At 34.8% G+C, this 25,208-nt stretch overlaps 1 protein-coding gene across 1 annotated transcript in view; it reads right to left on the bottom strand.

Moving 5' to 3' along the window:
- The window catches only part of LOC128551513 (uncharacterized), a gene marked incomplete at its 3' end in the record, with an annotated part of 60,296 nt that extends 38,027 nt beyond the window's left edge, over positions 1 to 22,269 (bottom strand). The window contains exons 1-6 of the mRNA XM_053532402.1: positions 22,105 to 22,269; positions 8,475 to 8,608; positions 7,085 to 7,147; positions 6,649 to 6,681; positions 2,746 to 2,933; positions 608 to 767 (exon numbers count right to left, since the gene is read on the bottom strand). Coding sequence (XP_053388377.1) covers positions 608 to 767; positions 2,746 to 2,933; positions 6,649 to 6,681; positions 7,085 to 7,147; positions 8,475 to 8,593 — 563 coding nt within the window. The remainder of the gene's footprint in view (positions 1 to 607; positions 768 to 2,745; positions 2,934 to 6,648; positions 6,682 to 7,084; positions 7,148 to 8,474; positions 8,609 to 22,104) is intronic.
- Positions 22,270 to 25,208: the final 2,939 nt, after the last annotated feature.

The following is a 25,208-nucleotide window of genomic DNA, read 5'->3' as shown; positions in this document are numbered from 1 at the left end:
CGAGATATGAAATATGGCTATTACACCATGTTATCCTTAAGCAGCACTGGTATGTACTGCACACAGTGAATGAGAGTCATTACATCACTCAGTTGACATGGTTAATTTTTGCATGTGGCCTTAATTTTCATAGTTTATAACTTATCAATGTAAGGCAAACAATTTCTACAGAAGTAATATGGTTTTCTCCATATTTTTTATTTAAACGGTAACTAAAATGATAATGTAATAAATCTGCCAGCAAAGTATATGTTTTATGGAGCTTGACTAGCTAGTCAGTTAGGCAGACCTTAGCTAGATCTATGGTCTTCATGAATGCAAATGCAATTTAAGACTTTATTACATACCTTAAATTATTTTCCATTGGGTTTCAATGGACCGCGATCGTGCAATATTTTTCCATATCATGACGATAATTTAGACATAAAATAATTATTTGATTGTGGGTATGTAATAAAAAGGTTATCAACATTTTATGTGGATATACGCACTCGTTCTTTCACGGATAATATTGCCGCTGCAGAACTCGTGCATATATCCACATACAAAGTAAATAACCTATAAATATTATTGCCCTAAATGCCTGCTATATGTAGGATAAACATACTGTGCTCTCTGTTTGATGTTATTAACTTTGGCATTGATAACTTTGCTGTATTCTCCGTACTGTGACATCATATCTGTACAGCTCTGAGAATACACCTGTAACAGTGCTGCCTTTCTTCGTGTATTGTTAACACAGTCCTTCTCTTTCTCGTATGCATGTTCTGAAAAATGATAGCAATAGTGAATAAACTGGGCATAAAAGTATCTTCTAGTTTATCTATAGTCACAGTTTATATTTAATCATAACAGCTGATAGCATAATTATATTGACTTGCTACAGTTTGACTGAGGCTCTATAGGGGTAGCCAAATTTGGATCTTTATGTACAGATCATGTCTATGTATTTATATTTCATTTATCAATTCAATACTGAATTGACAGCACAATCAATTGAAACTGGAAATTATAAAACTAATTTGTGTCCATTGGACAAAGCTTCCCCATACTGGCATACTCTGCCATCTCTAAACAGCAAATTTTTAGTATGAGACCATCTTCACATGAAGGATGTTTGACCAAAACTTTGAAGCAAATTGTGTTCAGATAAGGTCATGCACCTGAGCAACTTTGAATTAATTCCTACAGAAAGTGTAAGAGGAGTTGAACACACCAAATTTCTTCACTATGGCCTATTTTGTGAAATTAGAAAACAATCATAATTCTAGAAAAAAACAGCCACAGAAAACAGTTCATTATTTATGGTCACCTTGACATAAAGGTCCTTCATCAAGCATATCCTTTCAATAGTGTGAGAGGAGTTAGACACACAAGATTTTTAAGATTGTTAAAAAGTTGAAAAATAATTTCTCCAAGACCACAAAAACATTTAGGTCGGCCCAGAAATTTTGGGTATGTCAGGATACTGGAAACAAAAAATGTGGTTTTTTTTACACCTAACTGCAGTAAAAAAAGTCACAGCAAACATTTCTTGCTTTAGTTAATGGCTATCTGCACATCAAGCCTGTTCATCTGTGAAAGTCTGAAGCAAGTCAGGCTAAATGTGTGGGAAGAGTTGGACACACAAGATTTTAGGATATACATACGTCCGTCCCTCCGAATACATAAATGTGGGGGGCATAATTAACTGATGCAATGAAATATCATCTTATAATGCTAGACCACAAATCCTTTGCAATTATTATTATTCCAGATGAACTTTTATTTTTAAATTTTAGTTGAAACTTGGCAATTCATGTATTATTGTTTTTGGCTTTGTTTTTTTAGATTTTAGATGTGGCAGTTGGAGATTTAAGGTGGGGGTTGGGTTCAATATTCAACAGAGGTCATTCCAGAATTTTTTTAAGTGGGGTCAAAGGACCCCATGGAGGCAAAAAGTTGGGGACATTTGAAAAAAACAGGGGTCATGAAAGAAAAACTTGATTAACTTGAAATGAAAGGCTGTATCTTTAACACTTTTCTTACACGGAGTTCAAAGTATTACTTTCGCTGTTCTTAAAACATAATTACAAGTCATAATATTTTTATCGTTATTTAAACCTAACCACGGAAAGTCCAACAGCCATTTACTATGGAATGAATGTTTGTGGCCTGATTTTGGCTTAGTGGTTACACTATTGAGCAATCTAGCGGTCTCGGACATGTCATCTTTCTTTAGAAATTTGTTCTCCGTCGTCTGCTATTTTTGGACGTTTAGAGAAAAACGTAAAATTGGATTTCTTTTTTCTTCGAATTGCAACATTTACTGTGTTTTTGTCCGCCATTGCATAGCAACATTAAAAGCTACCTGTTGTTAGGCGACCGGAGACTGGCTACTTTTTAACACCGACCAATGAAAATGCGCGTTACGTCAGAGTCGTATTCGATTCACAACTTCTGGAAGTCGGCGCATATGGCTAATCGTAAACAGATTGAGAATTTTGTCTTCTGAAAGTGTGTGCCTGATGGGCGCTATAGAGAAAACATTCATGCGCCAATATGGTAAAATACGCGCCAATGGCCCCATGGCGCGACCTAGAATGAACACTGTTCAAGCCTGTTAAACAAGCCTATTAGTAACTTGTATTAATTCTGCATGCTCTTAAAGGTGTCCTTCTTATGGAAAATATGTAACATAAGACATAACAGTCTCTTGGGTAGAATCAAATGGGGATAACTTTGCACAATTACATATACTCATACCTGTTTCTGAGATATCTGTTGTAATTCTTTCAACTTCATGTTCCAGGTGTCCTATATCCCTGAGAGTAGTAGTTATCTCCCCTGACAGAGCAGCTCTCCTATCCAGTAAGTCATGTTTAGTCTGCTCAAACTGCTCCCCACTCTCACCATACTTTACTCTATATGACTGTCTGGAGGTCTTGCTCTTACTGGGAGCAATGTCAAGGAATATACAATAGCACAAATCAGAAAACCAAAATTTCTGTGGTAAAGTCAATATGAATTACCAAGAATCTGATACCAGATTTTTCAAAACTTTTGTGCAGAAAAGCAGATCCATGCAGTGGCAACGTTAGAATGGCTGCAACTGTACTTCCTACATTTTGGCAAGCAACGATGAGGCCTGATCATATTTAAGTACATCTGTTTTTTTAGCTGAAAAGGTAAATGCAAATTGGAGCAGTTAAAATAGGCAAATTAAAAGGTACACTTGACCAAAAATTCATTCTTGAATTTTTAGGAAGATATCAAAACATAAAATTAACAAGTTTATATATACGAGGGGTGTTCAAAAAGTAATGTCACTTGCATCGGTTCTCCTATACTGCAAATGTTCTGATCATTTTAACTTGCTCTGCCCTTCAAAATACTCTCAGTCAGCCTGAATACACCTTTTGAGCCGGTCAATCCTCTTTTGGAAGCATTGTTCATACTCTTCTATGGGAACACCCATCAGATACTGATAAACTGCAGATCCAAGGGCATTTCTCGATTTGTATCTCTTTCCAGACAGATGTTATTTAAGTTTGGGAAACAGAAAATAGTCACAGGGGGGCAAGGTCTGGCGAAAACGGAGGGTGTGGAAGGACGGTAACCTCTGACTCCAAAAACTCGGTCACAATGCGTGCCTTGTGAGCGGGTGCATTATCATGCAAAAGTCGGAGGTACTTAAGTCCTGTTTTGGGGCGGCGACTTTTGTAGTAGTTCTTCAATTTTCTTAGAACAACTTTTTTTATAGAATTTTCCTATGACCGTACTGCCTTTTGGTACCGGAATTTGAATGATTGGACCCTTATGAGTGAAAAAAATACATACAAAACCTTCTTCACCTTTCGTATTCGTTTGGCAATACCTGGGCGTCTCGCATTTTTGGTGACCCAAATTCTGTTGGAATACTTCCGCTTTGGTACAAAATAATAAACCCAGGTTCCATTACCAGTAACTATATTATCAAAAACCTAGTCCTATGAGACATTTGACCTTCCCCACTGGTGGCCATGTTTTTTGACGAATCAAAATATTTTGAACAATCTTAGTAGAGAGTCACACAAGGACCATTTGTGAAATCATTTCAAAATCGAACAAGCTGTTTCATACCAGAAGATTTTGAGTTTCCAATATATACATGTAGGAAAAAGTGAACACGTCACCTTTTTGACGAATCGTAAAAATTTTAACAATCTTTGTAGAGGGTTACAGAAGGACCATTTATATGAAATCATTTCAAAATCGGACCAGGCATTTAGATGTCGTTCAAAGGTTTTTCTGTTTTTAGCCCTGGTGGCCCCTATGTTCAACAAAGTAGAACCATTTGAACAACTTTGGAAGAGGACCACCCAAGGAACATCTAGGCCAAATTTCATCAACTTTCACCAAATGGTTTCAGAGGAGATGTTGTTTAAAGGAAAGTGTGGCTGCATGGACACCGGATGGTGAGCGATCACAATGGCTCACCCAGAGCACTTTGTGCTCAGGTGAGCAAAGAACTGCGAAAGGGGTTGATGCAACATTACCACAGGCTCAGAGTACAGGCTATTTTAATATAGACTTGTCTGAGCAAATTATCTGTTCATGTATGCTATAGTTTTATGATACCCAGCACCTCCAAGTGTATTAGCAATGTGTATATGCTTATTCTCACAACTATGATACTAAAATTAGGCTATTCCTGTCTTCAGGCTGTCAACCAGGTCTTCTCCAAAATATAGGAAGAATATAGCAATATTTTCACAACAAATATAGGAGTTTTTGGATAGTTTTGAGGCAAAATATAGGAGTTTTCAACAACATATATTTTCATTTACTGGTACATATACTAACTCTCTTACCTGCTCTTACCTGTACACTTACTGTTTTACTGTTTCTACATTAATCAATGTCTAGAATGTCTACCATTCTCTTCAACAGCATCACAATCCAGACAAGACAGAAGACTGATACAAAGCCCACAACATATTCTTCTGTACCTTTCATTGCTCTCAAGCTGTTTTCGTGCAGACTTGGACAGTGAAATAATCCACACTTACCCTCTAGTTTGTTAATACTCTGGTCATGGCTGGCAACAATGTCAACCATCTGCTTGGTACATGTCTTAGGAACAGGCTCTCATCCATGTCATACTCCAGTTGAAGGTCTTTAAAATCTTCTCTTCTGACTGGCTGCTGCTTGAAGAACTGATACATGTCAAAAGTTAACTCTTCTGCATCACTTCCAAAACAGTTGAGACCTTTTCTAAAGCATTGTGCACTGTATGGAGGTTGCAGGGTTCAAAGACAAGCAAACCCAGGTTGCCATCTGCTTTCAAACTTTCATTGACTTTTCTGTGAATGGATTTGTTGACATTCGGGCCATCAGATGAGAGACTTATCAAATTCTTCATGGGTAGGTCTACTTCAAAATCATTCCCTAATTTAAGGAAAGCTTCACTTACAATGTCAGCTGTTGCATGGCCAAAGTGAAAAGCTTTCAAAAACCTCACAGACACTTCTCCCTCAATATTGCTCCAAACTCTTATCAGTATGTCCATTTGTCTACATTGCTGTGCTGTAGTAGTTTCATCAAACATAAGAACATACCCTAAATTTCCATCTATAACTTCCTTCACAATTGCTTCTGTCAAAAATGGTCTTATGGCTTCTGAAACTATGTATGATGCTTTTGTCCTTGACAAAGAAAACCGATCAGCAATATCACACATGAACATCTTCTGAAACACTTTGTCAAGGTCATCACATGATCTGAATGAAAAATCAGCAGTTGCTACTTTAAAACACCACAACAGCTCAGATTCTGTGACTTGATGTTTCAAAGGGTGACTTGTGAATACATGTTGTATTTGCCTCTGCTCAATATCGCTTGAACCTACAGTAGCTGGTTTATTAGATGCTCCAGAGGCTGTAGCAGTCACTGTTTTATCATTTTCCTTGGTCAACACTTTTTGGGCAGTGACGCGGCAGTGTTCTCAGTCTCTGAGAAAATTTTCCTGTTGACAATTCAGTAAATGAAAACTTTGAATTTTGGTAAAACTGCATGAACTGTATATTTAAAACAGACATGGTACTTCTGCACCAGTCTGTCATCTTTACTATACCTTTTTGATGTCAGAGATCTCAGAGATTTGCCTTGTATTTCATCATTGGGGAGTATCTGAAAGAAAATGTCTGAATGAGACTTTGATTTACCTGAAAGACCCATGTCCTGTTTCACTGCCTTGCAAAGTGACCATACAGATGATGAAGAAGAGCAAAACAACATTATCTTAAGGATGGTGATGCTGTGGCAGACATGGGAATTTTCTTACCTATAAAATAAAGAATCCAAAAGCAGTATCAAACCAAGATTTACTCTCTTATTCATCGGCAAGAACTTTACTAAAATATATAGGAATATTTTTCAAAATATAGGAAAATATAGGAAATATAGGAGGTTTTTCAGAATATAGGATTTTGATCCAAAATATAGGAAAATATAGGAATATAGGAATCAGTTGACAGCCTGCTGTCTTTTTATATACTGGCTGAAATCACTCATAAAACATTTACTACTAGGGCTCCAGTATAGCCAAGAATAACTAGTCAAAAGCACATAATAAAATGAGTCAGCTGTCATATTCATGAAACCATTCGAACAAAATGTAAAGGATACAGGGCAAGATTTCCTTTTACAGTTCTCACAGTCCTGAAATGAAAGCAAACATACATTTTATGTTAAAGTATTATTTTAATACTTTAAAATGACAAAATAACTTAAAAGTTACTGAACCAATCACTTTCAACAATAGCACTGGCCACTGGCAACTCTTGCTTATTTTCACCAAAGCAAAGTGCAGGATTCAGTCTGCCTACCTGTAAAAATTACAAAATTTGAAGGAAGCGTAAGAGATCTTGAAATCCATTCAATATCTGTACACTCAATACCTGTACCATACTAAACTGAATGAAAAATGTCTTCTAAAGAGTCTTATTTGATTAACATAATAAAGGAAAACCAGAAGTTGTTTGAAAAGCTGAGTATTATCCCAATCGGAGTCAGATACCTAGGAGTAAGTTTGAAAATTACTACAGACTAAAACAAGACTTACTCAGTGGAGCGTACATGTGCTATAACCCACTTCCATATAGCTGCATTTGGACCCTTACATAACCTGGAAAACAAAACATTAGGTCTTCTTTCAATTCAAGAACAGCATTCAAAGTAATTTACATAAATTTACATTGACCTGAATATCAAAATAAAGCGCTCTTAACATTTCATTACAAAACTTCTATCTTCACACAATCATAAGTTACTAACATCTTTAGGGACTTGTTCACTATTTTTTTTATTGAACTCTCAGATGAGGTCTAACATGATGTACTTAAAACCTCTTTTTGTACATATTCAGAGTTTCCAAATTTGGTTGAAAATTGAGCTAAGACAAAATAGTCAGTTTGTTACTTGCATCAGTGATAAGAGCACATCATTTTCAAATAACGGTATGGGCTAAAATACGTGCCTTGTAATGTTAAGTACCCGATTCTTATTTTGTATATGAGGTACTCTAAATACTGGGATTATGTGAAATTCTGTGTATTTATTCACAGCTCAGGTAATCTATTCTCTCTTTATATTTAACAAGAGTGCAAGACTGTCACAAAATACGCCTAAAATACTGTCTAAATATTCAGTTATGTACCATAAAGGTAATTATGTTGATGATATATGCCTTGTTAACCGGAAAAAAAACATTGTCAGCAATTTTGGTGAAGATCGGATAAAACTGTTGGACTTATTCGATTATTATTATTATTATTCGAAAACTATAATTTTACGGTTTGGTACAGGAAAAGAGATTTTATATGTTACCAGAGTCGACCTTCACATAATTAAAACCGTAATCAGCTAAATAAAACAAGTATTCAAAGTTATAAAGCCAAATACTTTTATAAAAACTCACTGAAATGATAGATGAGACTCAACATAGAGACAGAGTGCACAAATCATGAAGGTTACGAGACAGGATATTGAAAGATGCGTAAGACTGGGAAATATAATTGTAGTCTGTAGAGCCTAGGCCGACAAGATATAGCTATCAAAGCTTTCGAAAGGTGTTTGATTTCTGTTTAATTAAGGTTTGTAAACCTTGTTTTGCAATTTTAACATTACCACTCAAAATTTTCCCAAATTTTTGTTTGGAAATAGCACTTTTTCTTCCAATTTTCAAAAAAAATAGACAGGCACATGCCCCTTTCAAAATTTTGTTAAAAAAGCCTTTTTCAGTGTACTTTACTAAAGAATTTAAGATATTTTGTAAAGCATACATCTACACTGTAAATTACAAAGTGCTTGAATTCTCAAATAATGTATGTTTGTAATGTGCAAAATTTAACCATTAAATGTACTCATTACATGTTCTTTGGTAATGAATACTACAAATAGAGCACTATCTAAAACTCCATTCAAATTTTAGTTGTATATAGAAAGACTTTTACATTTTAAAATCTTCCACTGTTGGTATATTGGTTTTCGTTGATGCCCCCTGTGAGTAGAAATGCATCTCCTTCACTGCCCAGGTATGCAGCTGTGACGCAAGATCAACTTCACCCGACATTCTTGAATACAATTTCTGTAAATAAATATTTCAATATTTGAGTGAGACAGCATCAGTTAATATCTAGGGATATGGGTACTCTCCTCTACCTCCACCACTGAAACAGACAAAAAATACATCAGTAATTCATTGTGCTTACTAAGTAAGGTAAGTTGGTCAAAATTGGTTGAATTTTTACTGGTCATTGAACATTTTCTTTTAGATTAGATTACAAAGATAAATTATTTTTCTACAAAAATGTCACGATTAATGGAAAAACTGCTAATTTAATTGAACTTTATTCACACTGGATAACCGGCTATCCTGAAATGTAACCCAGCTGTAAATAGGTAGGTAAAGGTTTTCATTTATTTCTATTAAAACGAAGCCAATTCTTGCAAATCAACTTGACAGTTTTGTCAAGGAATGACCATGGCTTACATTTACAATTTCTGGGCCAAAAACGATCGTTACGTTTTGAGATATTCGCTAACAATTTCTTCAGTTTGAAAAAATCGAGCAAAAATTCAAAGTTTTGCGTAAATTGTTTTGTTTATGAACAACCTGTGAAATTTTTTATCATCTGGTTTAAAGATTTGTCCTTTCGGAACACATGTGTAAAGTTTCCGGGTTCTACGTTATTCCTGAAAAAGAATATTAGCCGTTAAATAGGCATGGTCGAAAAAAAAGACTGTCGAAAACGGCCGCTAGTGCTGTCGTTGAACTCGGATGTTAACATTTATAGACTATCAATTAACTCCGATGATTTTGAATACTTTTGTATGTAAAAAGTATAACTGGCAGTGATTTGACGAAAACGTAATTATTTTTAAAAATGGCACTTTCATTTCAAGAGGCTTTAGGACTATATTCCTTCACACCCAGGCTGAATTTTAACCTAGTTCACGCGTTCTTGCCATTTTTCCGCCATGCGAAAGCCAACCATATTTTTTTTTGCAGTTACACCGAAGCAGTATAGTACATATTGCCATTTTGCCAGCTTTTGATGGTGGAGGGAAACCACTACAGGTGCCTCCAGGCTACTGCAGAAAGCAATTTCACCTCAGGTTTTGCAAGTGCAAATATGATTCCTTCTGGTCGTCAGTCCTTTGAATTTCGTTTGAAGAATTCAGTATCTTTAATGAATCTCAAATGCCCGTTCTTGTTTCGAAAAGTGTTCTTGATAGGTGTATGATCTTATTTGCACATACATAATTAATTAATTGCTCCTAATGTAAATCTGCCATTTTGTTTTATTCATAAATAACTTTTCAACAGTTTATTCATGGTCTAAAACTGCAAGTTGTTGATGTATAGAGGCAAACGATTGTTTCAGATCTAAATAAGCAGAACTTTGCAAAATCTCACCTGACTGTTAATCAGTTATTTCTTAACATGGCAGCCACATGTAGCTTTAATCAACATATAACAAGGAAGATCGGAACTCTTCTTTGCTTGTTTACGATCTTACACAGTCAGCTATCAAATAAAACCACATGAAAATAAAAGTTCTACTATACAACACAATATATTTGAAATTTTGTCTATATGCATGTAGGAATTGCCAGTCTGACACAAAATACTTATTTATAGCTCTGTGTTAAAGATTTTTTTTGTTATACTGACATTGGAGGTGGTCATTAATGAATGGGCCTCACTAATACTTACAACCAGTTCAAGTATCATCGGTAACACATGTTTGAAGTTTAAAAATCAATACTTAAAAATCAGTCCATGCATGTAGAATCAGAGCCCGGACAAGACACTGCGGGCGGACGGACGGACGAAAGGAACAAAGCAACTTTTAGACCCTAAACCAAAAGGACAATGATAATGAAATCAACCAGAATTACTCGACATGGCAACAAGGACCATACATTTATAAGTATATACAAACTGTTTACTGACTGCAAGTATACACATTTTACACAAATGAAAAATGAAAGAAATCACAAAAACACAGACAGACTAAACAGATACAAAATATACATAAAGAAGAGACACTACGGGGCATTAACATGTCTACAAGACAGTTTTTTTACTTTTATATAGCTGTATTCTCGATAGCCAACAGCTGATTTCAACGACTGCCTATTTCAAATACAGCGGCCGTTTTCGACAGTCTTTTTCTCTCGACCATGCCTTTTTAACGGCTAATATACTTTTTCAGGAATAACGTAGAACCTGGAAACTTCACACATATGTTCCGAAAGGACACATCTGTTAAACCAGATGATAAAAAATTTCACAGGTTGTTCATAAACAAAACAATTTACGCAAAACTTCGGATTTTTGCTCGATTTTTCAAACTGAAGAAATTGTTAGCGAATATCTCAAAACATAACGATCTTTTTTGGCCCAGAAATTGTAAATGTAAGCCATGGTCATTCCTTGACAAAACTGTCAGGTTGATTTGCAAGAATTGGCTTCATTTTAATAGAAATAAATGAAAAACTTTACCTACCGATTTACAGCTGGGTTACATTTCCAGCGGGCGTCAGGATAGGTAGCAGTTGGTAGTTTCCAGCCACAGATTCGAATTGGCCGGGGTCAAAATCTGTCATTAGAGATAAAACCTTGAAGTGAAGGCTGTTTTGATGTTTGAAATAATTGTTGATGTGAGTTTGTGATTAACAAGTTTAAGAATGGTATGTTGCAGAAATTCTGGCAGATGCGAATGTAAGCTTGATGGCATCATTTTCATATAACTGCTTGAAATGCGTATATACCACTATCAGCATTGAGCGTCTCGTGAACTGTCAAATGTCATATAGGCCTCACACAGTTGAAAATAGTGAAAAAAGTAATCGGTTGACCGGTATTTTTGTCCAGCTCTGCAAGTAATACTTGAAACTGAGTACAGAATGCAAGTGGCCATTTGGCTCTATCATTTCCCCTAACATTTTAAGGCCAGTTGGAGATATGGCTAATTTGGGCTGAAATGTCATGTATTTTCGCGGGCTGAAATTATCTTTCAGGTGGCTTGTGGATTTAAAAATCTATGCTTTGTATGAAGTTTACTATGTATTTTATTTCTTCTTCAAGTAAGATGTAAACCGGTATCTTTTTATTTTCAGGTCTGCATCTCGTAAGATATCGGAAGCCGTCTGACTTGGCCACATCGCTCGGAAGTCCGAAGTACTAGAAAAAACCGCCATCTGCTACCATAGCTGGTTATCCAGCGTGTTATTGGTAGAAAGTATTTCATAAACTAAAGCAGTAAGTGTTTGATTCACAAGTGATGAATCTAATTATTTTTACTAGTATAAATAATTATATAAAAAATTCCTGTGAACACATGGACACTTTCATGGAAATGGTTTGTGTTTTGATAGCAGTTGTCACATTGCCTAACTGACACCATGTCTTACAATATACAATAGGTATGTTGCTGGCCTGTTTATCTAGTCACTGATAAGCTGTCATGATATTATTCTAAATGCTTGAACGTAGTAACCACAAGTACTGATCAGGAATATTGCATAGGTCCAAAGTTTGAATTGACCAGTATTGTCAATTTCACTGTGTTTATTTTATAATAATAAAATCATTATTCAATTTAAAATCCAGGCTAACTATAAGAAAATAAAACATCCATAATAATAAACTAGTATTGACCAGTCTAATTATATTTTCCAAAATGGAGTCTGACCAGGACACATTACTAAGGACCAAAATTGAATCGACCAGTATTGATCACTAAAACGTCTTTATATCATTCAAGTTGCTTGATTATTTTCATATCACTGTTACAGCCTGTGCTAATCTGTGAATGTACTTAATGAAAAAGTGTTGAATAAACTAGTTTTGACCAACCAAGAATAACCATAATATTGAATCGACCAGTATTGACCGGTTTTAACTGGTATTGACCGCCGGCCCCATCAATACTCATATTAACCGGCTTTTTGCCAACACTGGCCTGAGTTCTAGCCATCTGTTAAAGGATTAAGTCTGCATTCTAGTCATCCAGTAACTTGTCACCTCACCTGTCATCTAGGGGTTTTCCCTGTGAATCATATATGTATTTTGATTTTTAGCGGGACATGATGGTGACTTTTAACAACATTACGTCAGTTCCGGCTTTGTACTTTATTTTATTGTGTCACAGGGTGAGAAAAATATGCAGCCAGACTGGGACTCGAACCCAGGGCCTCGGAATACCGTTCCGATGCTCTACCGATTGAGCTATCCAGCCGCCTACACATTTTCTCCCCATTTTAATTATCGAGTCCTGTACGTGACATTAGGAATACGAAAACATTGAAAAATAAAAAAAGTCCTTAAATACTGGTCAGACTTACTTGCTCCAACAAGTCAGACATTAATATTCATGTAGAAACTTCAAATGCGTTGAATATAGCTCATAATTTTAAATAAGAGCTGAAATCGCTGGAAATATGATGTGAACAGGTGTGAGGAAATATTTACCCTGACATCGGTTTCAATACACAGAGGCCTGCCAATGACACTAAATTGCAGCAACAAAACACAAAATATATACACTCAAAAATGTCAGAGATGCAATTTTATGCTTTAGTCATGACAAGGGAAACAGAATGATATAAGTCAGTGTTTCAATTGGAAATTTCATAAAATGTCACTATGATGGCGTTAAATGTTCTAAAAATGCGCGATTCTTCAATCTTGAGTAGCACCATACGAGCTTCGGTGGACGATTTGGTCGACAGAAAACAATTCAATTTACTAACGACTTACGCAGTCTTTTTACTATGAAAATTCCGAACTAATTTATGAAATAAAAAAGGGGCTCTTTCCATGAAATATTTGTGGTAGAAGCATACATTTGCATCGCGCGCATCACTGAAGTAGCCTAAACGTCATCTGACGTTTCAACACAAGTTTCAATGTTACAAAATCTTAATTTAATTGCTGTTTGTGAAAAAATTCACGGTGGGACCCCTATTTCTTATTTTATAAATTTGTTCATATCCATATTATTCATATTCAGTTTAACACCCTCTTTTAGATAGCCAGAAATGGCTAGTTTTCAGGCGGCGAGGATGCCTGGGTTTCAATTCAATAACTCTGGGTTGCTTACAAGACTCCTCTAGTTGAGTGGGAAACATGTGTTTCATAATTTCCAGCTTCCCCACCCGGGAATCGAACCCGGGCCGCTGGATTAGGAGTCAACGACCTTAACCACTCGGCAGCACAAACCAAATACTTAAGCAAAATCACTGTAATGTAAGTGACAAGTGGTTTGAATCATTTTCTGTAGGCCAAATCTCTCACCAAAGTTTGTATGGTGAGGTGTTTGCTTATTTCTAAAGGATGATCTCAGTTGTTATCAAGAAAACATGACCAGAATCATTTCAGATGACTAATAAAAGATGATAATACACTGCTTGTAAACAAAACCAAACTATCCTCCAGCCTAAATATCGGTTCTCTCTATTTCTATAGTAATCTTAAAACGACTTAGGTATATCTTCTATTATTGTAATACTTCTCTTTATGTACAACAATGATAATTCAAATAAACCCTTTTAAATTTCATTTTTCAATAGATGTACGTTTATTTCTTAGCGGGGTCTCTAAGATATACTGCTGTTGTGTCAGCTGTAGACGCAGCAGCCAGGGTTTTTTCTAGCTAATTTGGGAACATAGCCTATACCCCCAGAATTGGGAATTTTGACGCGTAAATGTTCCAAATTGGGAAATATTTAGTCCCATAGGATATAGTAAGGATGTGTGTAAGCACTTTCTCATACACTTGTTTCACATTGTAGAACATTTTTAACATACTTCCATTACAAAATTGTCCATAACTTGGTCAATTTTTGTGCAATTTTGATGAATTTTTTTTTCAGAATGTAGATTGTGAATTTTTACATTAATTTTGGGAAAAATACATACTTTTTGGCATTGGGAATATAGCCGAATAACGGCTATAAAAACGGCCGAAAAAAACCCTGGCAGCAGCAGCAGAAACAACAAATATAAGCAATAGAAATACGACAGTGGCTTGAATTGATAAAGAGCATGATAATAGGTTAGGTGGGGGGGTCAATATTTTATAGATAAAATCGGTGTGTGGGGGGGGGGGGGGGGGGTCATTATTTTATAGGGGGTGTCAGTATTTTATAGAAAGGGGTCATTATTCTATATAAAATAATGACCAGGGGGTCATTATTCTATAGGGGTCAGTGTACAACATTACACAGGTTCTTCCTTTTTTAATGCCTTAGCTAAAAAATTTCAGTTGAGAGAATGATGTTTATAATATGCTGTTACAGATTTAATGGACGCGACCATCAGAAAATAAAAACAGCGTCAGTTAAGTCTGGAACAACTGATACGGGGACTGGAAACCGGCATTTATCTTATCTTATGCTGTCGTCCAATCGAAGCGTATGCCGTAGGTTATTCTGCTATTACTCAAACATTTACACCTTACAGTTTAACTCGTCCTTTCAGTGAAAATCTGGGAAATCATTTGTTAATTTTTTGTTGAAAACAAAAGTTCTGCCATGAAATTATTGCCTGCATCTGTTTTTAAATGGAAAATATCTACATTAATGTTACTTTTCGCCCTGTGAAAATGGCTAAATCTAGACTTGTCTTACACAGAGAGAAAGATGTCGTTTTTTACATGAAATTTGCCTTGTTGATTCAGAGTATTTAGAATCAAAGGCCTGAAGGGCCTGAGAGTCGGCTAATGATTGATGTACTGGTAGTATAGTCTACCAGTTTCAGTTTGGTTTTAGTTTTTTTCCCCAACTTAACAGAGATTTTGTTACAATAGATGAAACGGACATTCAATCGATGCCTAGTAAAACTTTGATTGACATTATACAAGTATTTAAACCCAATATATTTCTCTAAAATTGAAGAGTGGTTCGCAAAAATGAAAATGTTGAAAGTACAAACTACAATTTGACAGGTGACACTAAGATACTGCCCATGACTATAAATATTTTTCCAGTAAACATTTGCCTCCGGCATTACCAAAACAGGCAATTATCGGCTGGTATATATTCGCACATGATAAAATTTGAATACGAAAATTTATATATTGAAATTTTATAGCGCGGATTGCCACATACAATTTGTAACGGATGGACGAAAGAACTGTTCAGATATTTTACAGATAAGGGGCCTGGCAATAACCGTGTCACACGCTAGGTATTGTTCAATCATATTATAAGGGATGTGAATTTAAAGTATACTTACTTTTGCGTTTAAAGATATGTAAATGTTGCCGAGTGTCAATATATAGTGTCATGAATGTTTACACTGACAGGAAAATTGCGCATTCGAAACTAAGAGAAGTTACTCGGACTAGCTACCAATTTCGGAAAAGATAACCAATATTAATAAATGCAGTTCTTTTTTAGTTAAAACCATCATTTATTCTATTTCAGACCTGTTAACCCCTTCAAAACTATGTCAGTAATCCCCAAGTCTATGTACTTTTAATTATCCGTTTTGATTCATGTAGACAGACAGGCCCAGACTGGGCTGAAAAAATGTTTGAGCCATTTTTACGTGGTCGGTAGCAGGGTGGGTTTGGGAAGGGGTGTTCCTTCCCGCTTTGAACTGCAGTCAGATTTTGAAATGGGCATTGCGGCAGGTGGTAAAAGGGCAAATGTATCAAACTGTAAAGTGGCAATATGGGGGGAGGGTGTGGGAGGATACCCCCTCCTGCAATTAGGGTTTGGGGTATCACCACAAGGAAATTTTGAAAATGTAGACCCTTGATACAGCCTTTGGTGCGATTTCTAACTGAAAATTTTATGTTTCAATTTCTAAATATTACCTCTAGATTCTTTTTAGTATTACAATATTCAAAGTATGAATGACTGTCACTTCATATTTTTACTTTTAGGTCATGCCTCAGCACTAGAATATAAGTCTGATATTGATTCTATGTATGTATTATAAAAATAAATTCTAGAATCATTTCTGTTACAATAATATCTATCATGTCTGTTACTTTAATGTTTAAATTTCATAACACAGCTCGATATTTACCCAAAATATTACATCCGGATATGATTACACTTTCTTTTATACCGCCAAAATCTCCAGTTTCAACAATATGTTTTACAAATTGTGATGATATGAAGACAGTTTAGCAGCAATTGGCAGTATCTGACACTGAAGTTTATGGTGAAATTATTTAAATCATTTCATAAAAAAAATTGTTTCGTTTCGTCAAAACACTCTAACATAGACGATCTACTTTCGATTTCAAAAACTACAAGAAAATTAGAGGTGCGCGGTATTACCGGTATACCGGTAACCGTGGTACCATCTTCCCGTGGTACGATACCGCGGTACCATCGGGGAATACCGGTATTTTATCAACATTATCCCTTCTTTTGTTTATTTTTAATTTACATTGTCTATGTAGCCTTCCGTAACAGCAACTGACACCATGCATGATTTTCCGATTTATTTCTCTGGAATTCCCATGCTACTATTATTAGTTTCCAAAAATAACCACCCAATGGTGCAATTGAACATGCGAACATGTATGATCGACCGCGTGATCCCCAATCAAAACCTTCGAAAACCTCCAGATTATTCCGTATAGATGGATGACGTCATGGGCGCACTTGTTTTTAATTTGAGTCTGGTAAATTCGAAGAGTCCCGACTTCTTGTTTAAATGATGATAGTTTAAAATATCCCAGTATGTATTTGCACTTATTAAAAAAGAAATAAATAGTATGGAAAATGTTGTCGAAATTTATTATTTTTTGTTTGAAAATGATCTGATGAAGCCTTCATAAACGTTACTGGTTTATCAAACGGGTGCACGAATCAAACTTCAAACGAGCGCGACCTATATACATGTGACCCAGTGCTTCCCTAGAGACAATATGGCGTCTTCCGACGAATACACGCTAGTAAAAAATACTAAGGGTCATTAATCTAACTAGTCATTAGTCAAGTTAATATTCCAGTGTATTTTTTTTCTTTAATTCTAGTCAAGTAACTAGTCTTCGTTGTTGCTCATAATAAATTAAGTATTTCTGAGAGTTTTTCAATATTTTTATGACCACTACCATAGCTATATGTATGTACGATAAATATGGTGGTATACCGTGGTATATACCGCGGTAATTAGGAAAAAAACGTGGTATACCGTGGTATTTTTTTCAAGGCGGTACCCAGCCCTAAAGAAAATACAATTTAATGTTTCGCCGATTTGTTTATTTCTCGAAAAATAAGAAATAAAATCATTTTTAAAATCAGTAGTAATTAAACAAATCAGTAAGAGCTCTTTCTCGGGATAATTTATCCGCTTACTGACTGCAAAAATCAAGCCATGTGTCATCATGAAAAGCAGAATGGGTGATGGTTTCATTTTTTTGCGAACCTGAATCGTAAGCAAATTATCCAAACCAGTCAAAATTCCAGAAAGGTTACGATCTAGATTCTTTCTAGTATTACAATATCCAAAGTATGACTGTCACTTCATCTTTTTAGCAACCCCAGCTAAATTTTCAGAATCAAAATATTGAAAATATATTAAATTCATCTTAAAGAGCTGTGTTTTCCTAACTCAGAACAGTTTAAATTTTTGAAATATCTTAAAAAATAAAAAAGTTATGAAGAATTGAAGTTTGGAAAAAGTCGCATTTTTCTGGAAATTTTTACCAGTATATTATATAGGAAATCAACTCGCGTTCACGGACCGAAGAAAGGGACATTTTCAACATCAAATCTTCATAACTATTTTATTTTTTATGCTATACTCATGAAACTTCACAGTCAGATAGGAATTTTTTTTACTTTCAGATCATGCCTCAGGACTAGAATACCAGTCTGACATAGATTATATGTAGGTGTAATAAAAATAAATTCTAGAATCATTTCTGTTACAATAATATCTATCATGTATGTTACATGAATGTTAAAATTTCATAACACAGCTCGATATTTACCCAAAATATTATATCCGGATACGATTACACTTTCCTCCATTTTCAACAATATATTTTACAAATTGTGATGATACGAAGACGTTTAGCAGCAATTGGCAGTATCTGACATTGAAGTTTACGGTTAAATTACCTCTTATTTAAATCTTTTCATAAAAAAGTTGTTTCGTTTCGTGAAAGCAGCCAAACATAGACGATCTACTTTCGATTTCAAAAACTACAAGAAAATACAATTTAATGTTTCGCCGATTTGTTTATTTCTCGAAAAATAAGAATTAAAATAATTTTTAATATCTGTAGTAACTAAACAAACCAGTAAGAGCTTCTTCTTCCGATAATTTATCCGTTTACTGACTGCAAAATTCATGTGTGTGTGTGTGTAGAAACCCACGCAAAGTTTATAGAAATCATACGATGCGTGTATACGTTCAATGTGGGAGAATTAAGGCTGATCGGGATCGGCTATGTTACCCCGACGATTCAGATTTTGTTTTTAAAAAAGCATTGTGTGCATTTCTGTAATTTTATATACGTTTTTATACGCTTAGAAATTATTAGACATGCGTATTTGCATTATTTCTATACGTAATTTACGCTAATACGCATCTTATCTGGAGCCCTGTGGAACTATTTTTTGTCTTTCGCTGGATGTTACGCAAGCTTTGTAAGCCTACGCAATTCATAAAATGCACATTTATGCTTAATGAGTTACATTCGAGTATTGCACAATTACAAGTCATAAATATGACAGATTACATCGTATATTGGTCATAGCAAAGGGAATTCACACAACTTAACTTCATTCATGCAGTGAACTGTTTGAAGTTTGAGAAATCTAATGGAACTACATCCCTTCACTGTGTTATTTGGTCCATTTAGACTTAGAGAATCGCTGGACAGCAAGGACTCGTCAAAACGATTTCATCGTTTAGCCGACTCAACAAAAAAATTAGGACATATTTTAATGAAAATAGCAAGTCAAAACTGTAAACTGTTGCCTGAAAATATTTGTTTATGATATTACTCTGTTCTTCACCATTTAAATGCGTGTTAAACCTAGATGATTTTCTGCAGTTTTATCTAAAAGTTCGGAATACTAAATGTAACTTCGTTGTCGGCCTTTTTTAAAAAAAAATATTGTTATTTTAATTTAAATACTGTGATTACATTGTATTTTTCACACATCAATTATAAGTTTAAATTTATTAAACTAATTTTTGGAGTTTAAACAACAATTTCGTTTGAAATATTCCCTATGTTCAAGAAGAAATGTTTGTTTCTGTATGTAGAAATCTGACATTATAAACAATAATTAATGCATAGTGCGGCAGTTTTCCTTTGATCTTTGCAGTATGTTAAACATGGTAACACACATTAATACTACAAAATCTGTGCTGATATTTTACAAAACTGTTACGATATATATCAACACAGAAATCTCTATAGCGTTTCATTGGAAAAAAACTGTTGCGATATATATCAGCACAGTAAAACTGTTCTGATATATATCGCAACACTTTTTCTCTATTGAGGTCCTATCAAAGGAGTATAAATTTTTCCTTTCAAAGAAAAGATGATTTTAGCTCCAATTTACAGTTCACAGAGAAAGAATTATCACAAACACCTACATTTATAAAGTAAAAGAATAAAATTTAATAAACTAGAATATTTCAAAAATTCGATAGTTATCGCCAAATTCAGAAATTCATGAAATATATGAAATTCTGAGATTTCTCAATTTGATTTTTTTTTACAAACAAAACAACAAGTTTTACAATATGTTTGGCCAATGAAATGCAAATATTTAAAACCATGCAGAAATCTGTTGGATACTTTTATCTGGGGAACACATTTTCTAAAACAGAAGTTTTAGTGTTTCAGTCAGCGAGGCGCAGAAAGGGAATCAAAAGAGTAAAAATAATAATAAACAAATTTAAATGAAAATAATATATAAATTTTAATGATAAAACTATGCGATAAAACAGTTATAATATGTAATGCTCGTGTGTTACGAGGATACAGGGATCACTTTTGGCCGCGATTCCGCGATATTCTCGCATTATTTTGGCGAAAATCGCATAAATTTTGCTCAAATGCGCTTAAAAATCGCATCCGCGTGGCCGTATAACTTTTGCCGAAATTGCAACTTTTCGCTGAAATGTGGTCTTGCCGTTACTTAATTTTCGTGTGACGTTCATTTAGGCGCTTGAATTTCGCTTTTATCTCCATAGAGCGTCCGATGATTATGACTACCAGACAAAAATAATCTGTTTTCGCGATGTTTCAAAATACCATTGAAACAAAAATTTAAGCATTTGGAAGGACAAACTTTCTGCCTCCATTCGCACGGACGAATAGCGATGAGAATAACAAGATGGTGGAGAAACCTCCGCTGAAGTCCCTTCATAAAAAACGCTGAACGCCCGAATTTCAATATGAAATGGTTGAGGGTAGGGTCATAAATAAGTTTGACTTTAACATTGTTTTGACCTAATGGAAGTGTATCAAGTCCAGAAAGATTAAAACATAACTGAACTTCAACTTTGACAAAGCAGCTTTGAAGTAAAATCATTAGGGGAATAAGGCATGTGGACCCAAGACTTGGTTACAACTTTCATCAACCTATTCAGCAATTCCTGGCACTGAATTTTAGAGTTATAAAAGGTGTCTCTGAAAGGATATGTTTTGTTTATTTACAAGATAATTGTTCTTACAAATAAACAGATGTTTGTTTTTCAGTGTAATAAAAGCTGTCTGCCGATGTAAAATCCCATTATAAAAAGAAAAAATCCCATTCATTTTGTCAAAAATCTCATTGATTCAAGACAAATGGGAATTAATCTCATAATAGTATCTGCCAAAAGTGATCCCTGAGGATATATCAGAGCTAGGGGAACATCTCGGTATTTTTCTCTGCACATATCTGTCTCGGCCTACCGGCCTCGACAATATGTGCAGAGAAAAATACCTTCGATGTACCCCTAGCTCTGATATATCCTGGTAACACACTCTCACACATACTATAACTATTACTTATAATTATGGCTCTACAAGATTAAGAAAAGTGTCAGCTTTCTGTTATTTTCCATTTTTTTATTCAAATCCAACAAAAATCGACCCTTTGATAAAGGTTTGAAGTTACGTGGTAAAATATTTCTTCAGGGAAGTGCCAGCTCGAGTTAATTCATAATAATTAAGCATATCAGCACATGCAGTCGCATGCTGTTTTTGCTTCGGAATCCCTTTAGATAAATCTCTGATCATCTAATTATCGCCACTTAACATGTGACTGGTAAACCCTTTGAACAATAAGTGTTATAGCTCCATGATTAACATGAGGTAATATGCTAATTACACGCTAATCGATATTGGCGAAAACAAAATAACGACTGGTTGATATTTACAGGTATGGACGACAGCATAATACAGATAAATGTATTGATTTATACGGAGTTTCTACTCCCCGTATTAGACCTTCCTGGTTAAGTTATGGTAGCCAGTACTAGTTTCAGGTTTGTAAGGAACTTGGAATTTATACTAAATTATAGAATTCATTTTCTTTAATCACGAAAACATATGACAATATTAATTTATTTAATGAAGGGCAATTTCTTACCTTTGTTTGTAACTGTAAATAATTTTAATCTAGTTTGAATTGAAAGACTTGAGAAACTTATTATCATATAACAAAATCTGAAGGAAAAAGTAATTTGAAATTTCCGCGTTTAAACCGGAAGTATTATTTGGATTTACTGCCCCAAAGAAATACAAGTAGGACCATGTGTCCAATGTAGTGCAAAGAATGCGCTTGAAATTTTTGATACTTTAGATAATACTAGAAACTTTCTCAAAAAACGATAACGCAGCTGTTTAAACCATCGTATATTTAAGTCAGAATTTCTATTTGAAGAATGTTTTAACATACTGCTTGCCTTGGCAACTTTATTCACATGGTGTGGATGCGTACACCGGATATTGCCGTTTCATGAGTGATGATTAGTTTTCGTCAACAAGGTAAGTAAACCCGCTATTTACTATTGTATTAAACTACTACAGAAGAAAAGAGCATTACTTTTAATACCCAGATACAGTGTATATGCTCTCACAAGCGTAAAATGAGTCAATCTTATGAGGAAATGCTAAAATATGAGATAAAATGGCAACTTTATCATTTGATAAATGCAGGCCGGGGGCATATTTCTTCGATATCGTAACTTATTGTCTGGTGATCAAATTCAGAATCGTACGGTTTATTTAGCTACATACAAAGAAAAATGTGAAAATTTTCAGCTTTGAAAATGTTCAAATGACGAAGAAATCGATGATAAATGAGCGTCGATGGTGTACTGTGATTGCAAATGTACGTGTATTGACTTGTATCACATTTTACTGTACTGTGTATGATGAAATTATCACCGAGTTTTATAGAATAACTCTGCAAATGTACATTTTATCACCTTTTAAAAGTACAAAACAGTAATTTCTTTAACTCTGAAGATATGTGACGTTTTTACATCGACATTTGTAACGTTTAATACCATTGTAATTTATGTAATAAGCCTAAATTGTAATTCGTAGTCACAATAGTGCAACAGTGGGCAATACTTTTTGTTATGCTTACCAGTTGTAAATGTATATATATTCTGTTCTTACGCTATGTGATGTTCAGCATTGTTTAAGTTGATATTATATGACTTATCTCAAAAACAGTTAACGGTATCTTTATAAATTTGGCATTGATATTTCAATATTTAAAGTCTTACTCTAAATATCTTGCAGAAAGTCCACCCTACTAGTAAATACTATATAATTGTGATTATTTTTTTCGTTGCAGATTCAACTTGTTTATCGACGACAAGTTTAAGGCCGTTGTATGTCATTTTGTTGAACACCACCCAAATGACGAGAATAATATAGCAAAAAGAAACCCGCTTACAAAAGGGACCAATTTCCAATAGAAAGAAACCCTTTAAAAAGGTTGTAAAGACAAATTTGATTTGAGCAAATTGTGTGGAACCTGTTCACCGACGGCAGTGGAAATGCACGCTACCTACCACGCCCTTTAGCAGAACTCAACATTTACGCATGCTACTAGTACCATAATATAATTTAGGGACACACAAACGGCAGTGTACATGGAACCTTCAATGATACACAGAGTACAGGCGAGATTTTAGGGGAGTATTGTTATACAGTCTTTGAAAGAGTGTGACAAAATAGATGGATAAATACATAGCCTTTAATCAGTTTGTTTGCCAAGGAAAGTTTCCTTTAACTGATACAGTTTCCTATATTTCTTGACGTCGCAAGATGTTTTCCATCGACAACTTCATATCCATATCGGCGGACTCTTTGCAAAACCTGCTATATCGGCTGTTTCTTTGCGTCGGCACCTGAGATTCTTTGCTATAAACAATGTCCAGGTCGGTAGGGGAGACGAAAAATCGAGATATGATCCATGATAATAGGTATGCTGCTCAAAAATAAGTAGAGCACGGAACATTAGAATGTCTTTACTATGTATTGTAGTGTTTACTTTTTAATTATCAGCGATTTTGCTTGCAAAATACTGACAAATAGGCGAAGAAAAGGGAAATTATTCAAAACCCTTATTTCGGTTTTTTTTTGGGGGGCCCGGCGGTCCTCTGCACACCCGTTTTTGATGACGGTAGGCTCTCTGATTACGCACGGAGGCTCTTTTGAAACGATTGTTTGTATGGACACATTATAGCTTAATTTTTTTGGGGGCGAAATGCTTTTTAAACTGTGCCCTTCACGCTTTTTTAAAACGTCAAAAACCAAGCTGAAAATGGTTTACTATCGCCCCCATAATTTACTATATTAAATACTTTAAGATTTACGTAAAGTGATATTTTTTTTTTGATGTAGATTATTTTTATTAACCCGGGAAACCCAAAGAATCTGAATGTTAAGGGATAAAAAAAGATATAGCATTTTACTTCCCAACGCATAATTCATGCGGAAAATTCGGATGCCTTCGAGTCAGTTTTTGATCATTTGTTTTTGTTCAAAGTTGCCCTTGACAAAAAATATACTTTTTTGGTTAAGGGAAAAGTTGATCACAAAAAAGTATAAGAATGTTAGCATAGAAATGGCATATAATTATCTTGAAACTGAAGTGTGCTAAATATTTAAAGAATAAAAAGGGGCTTGTTTCCTCCATTTTAAAAACAAATGCTCAGTGTATATAAACCCCTATTTTGTTTCGTATGAAGAAGTGGTGAGTGTTACCTTTCAGAACAATACATGTAAAGCAAAAAAAGAGCGTTGACTATATTTTTCAAAAAATTTTTCAAGTGAAACTAATTTCCCAAAGTTCTTTTAAAAGAGTCTAAGTTTTGGCATATAACGGGGGTCATCTTGACCAGGGTTTATGTCTTTTTGAATTTTAAAAGGCAAAAGGTTTACATTTTTTCATATTGCTCATTAAAAGGGGAAAACCTTTTTCCATTATCGTCATCTACCCTTTTGAAACATTATTAAAAAACTTCACGGGGTATTGTGGGGGCCCCTTTAATCGGCAATGGCTAGTTTAAGTGTTTCTGGGAGTTACTTTGGCTCCCGTGAAATTGTTTTGAAATTTTCGTGTCCAAACCGGTGCTTGTTATTTTCACTGTGAAGTCTAATGCCATTGAAACGGGGAAAAGACATTCACTTTTGGGGCCAATGTATTACTGTTGTTTTTCAATGAAAAACAAT

Source organism: Mercenaria mercenaria, unplaced genomic scaffold (assembly GCF_021730395.1).
Source record: "Mercenaria mercenaria strain notata unplaced genomic scaffold, MADL_Memer_1 contig_1198, whole genome shotgun sequence".
Lineage (NCBI taxonomy): Eukaryota > Metazoa > Mollusca > Bivalvia > Venerida > Veneridae > Mercenaria > Mercenaria mercenaria.
The sequence above is the reverse complement of the archived record's forward strand: the minus strand, read 5'-3'. Positions and strand labels throughout refer to the sequence as shown.